Genomic DNA, 1,800 nt, shown 5'->3' with positions numbered 1-1,800 from the left:
TCCCAAAATTGCCCAGTTTTAAATTTCCTACTAAAACTTTTCAAATGATTTCGAATTATGTGTGTTATAACAGACTTATAAGTCTGCGACGAAAACGAAGTTGCATCTACAATTAGTTCCAACATGCGTGATCTAACCGCACCGCCATTTTAATAATAATTGATATTTTTCTGTGGTATTTATTGAGTTATTACTTATATCCATGAAATAAACTCTATAAAATAAAAGCAATTTATAATGCATTGTTTTCTCTATTGCAATAACATACTTACCTAATCTGTTCATCGTTGAATTATTAGTAGGGGAAGGGCGGGTAATTGGAGTCAGCGGGCAATCGGAATCACACGCATACCTACGAAACTACGCACCCGAAACCTAGGAACATGCCTATAACACCCCCCTCTACACCCGCCGGCCCCGTCGCGAACGCCCCCCGCCAGTTACCGCTGCCCGTCGCTGAGAGATAGTAGTGTGTTGTTTTCGCGCGTTGTCAATGTAATATTACGTAAAAATATTATTAGAGGTGAGTGTCGTTTTTTTAAGTTTACTAAATTTTGTATATTGTAGAAAGGTAGTCTGTATGTTTAAAATTGTGATAAGCGTCTTATATTACGATTCAAACTTAGGTTTTTTTTATATTGTTATTATTTTGTTGGCAGTATAATAGCGGCTAATAAGAGTCAAGTGACCCCCATTGTCCGCAAAAGACTAATGTTAATATTATTGTTTCTAGATGCCGAAAGTACGAGTAAGGAGCACATCAAAACTATTAGATTTATCAGCTGTAAGTGAATCAGCGCAAGTAGTTATCTCTTCCCCGACATCACAAGACAAAGAGTCGTCTGATCCTACGTCAAATGTTCAATTTTCCGATTTTATAAAATTACCAGAGAAAACAACTGTGGCTAAAGAGAAACAGCGTCGAAAGAAGCAGCATGCTACTGTATTAACCTCAACTCCACTGAAGAAAGATTTGATAGAAAAGGAAAATAAAAAGATAACAAAAATACAGAAAGAGCAAGAGAAAGAAAAAAAGAAATGGAAAGGTAAGGGTCAGGGGAAGAAGACTAAGGTGCAGAAGGGTGAGGGTCCCCAAAGGGCAAAGAGACAGGTTCTTCAAGATTCAAACGATACATCAGTCTCAGACACTAACACTAACGACTTGTGCCAGGATGACGAAAATGATGATGCAGAAGACGCAGGAAATAGATGCTTGATATGCTGTGAATTTGGACGAAACAATGAGATGTGGTACCGCTGTACCACATGTGGATTGTGGGCACACGCAGAATGCGCTGGATGGGATTCTGCCGAAGGGTACGTCTGCGATATGTGTTAGTTTTACTTGATCTTCATTTCCCACAGGCTGACCACCATTGCCCCGAAGTAAGTGCAATGGGAGTCAAACCTATTTTTTTTTTAATCTTAATTTTTTCCCAAAGTTTATGTACCAAATGATTAAAACTGATCTCAATTGTTAGACAAATAAGTGTTTTTTGTTATAAAACATAAGCAATAAATATTTGATATTGAAATAAGCTTTTATTTGAAAACTTGCTTAAGTGACTCCCATTACCCTTTTCTACCCTAAGTTTTAATATTTTTTCCAGGATTTTACTATATTCTTATGAAGTGTTCTATTTATGATCCACCACATATTTCTCATACAAAAAAGAAGCCTATTACGGAATAGCCATCCGATTTATTGTTAAGTATATTGTTGCCAAATATTTGACATTTATTAATTCAATACGTTATTTTTATTTTCATATAATTTTTATTTCAACTATTTTTATTATA

The 1,800-nt window shown here is 35.8% G+C and overlaps 1 protein-coding gene across 1 annotated transcript; it reads left to right on the top strand.

Annotated features, from left to right (window-relative positions):
• The first annotated feature begins 298 nt into the window (after positions 1 to 298).
• Positions 299 to 1,592, top strand: LOC119191067. Its single transcript, XM_037444935.1, has 2 exons — positions 299 to 523; positions 734 to 1,592. Exon 2 carries the CDS (start codon positions 734 to 736, stop codon positions 1,337 to 1,339), a length of 606 nt encoding a protein of 201 aa, XP_037300832.1. The 5' UTR covers positions 299 to 523; the 3' UTR covers positions 1,340 to 1,592.
• Positions 1,593 to 1,800: the final 208 nt, after the last annotated feature.

Source organism: Manduca sexta, chromosome 28, assembly GCF_014839805.1.
Source record: "Manduca sexta isolate Smith_Timp_Sample1 chromosome 28, JHU_Msex_v1.0, whole genome shotgun sequence".
Lineage (NCBI taxonomy): Eukaryota > Metazoa > Arthropoda > Insecta > Lepidoptera > Sphingidae > Manduca > Manduca sexta.
This window is presented reverse-complemented; position numbering and strand designations above follow the sequence as displayed.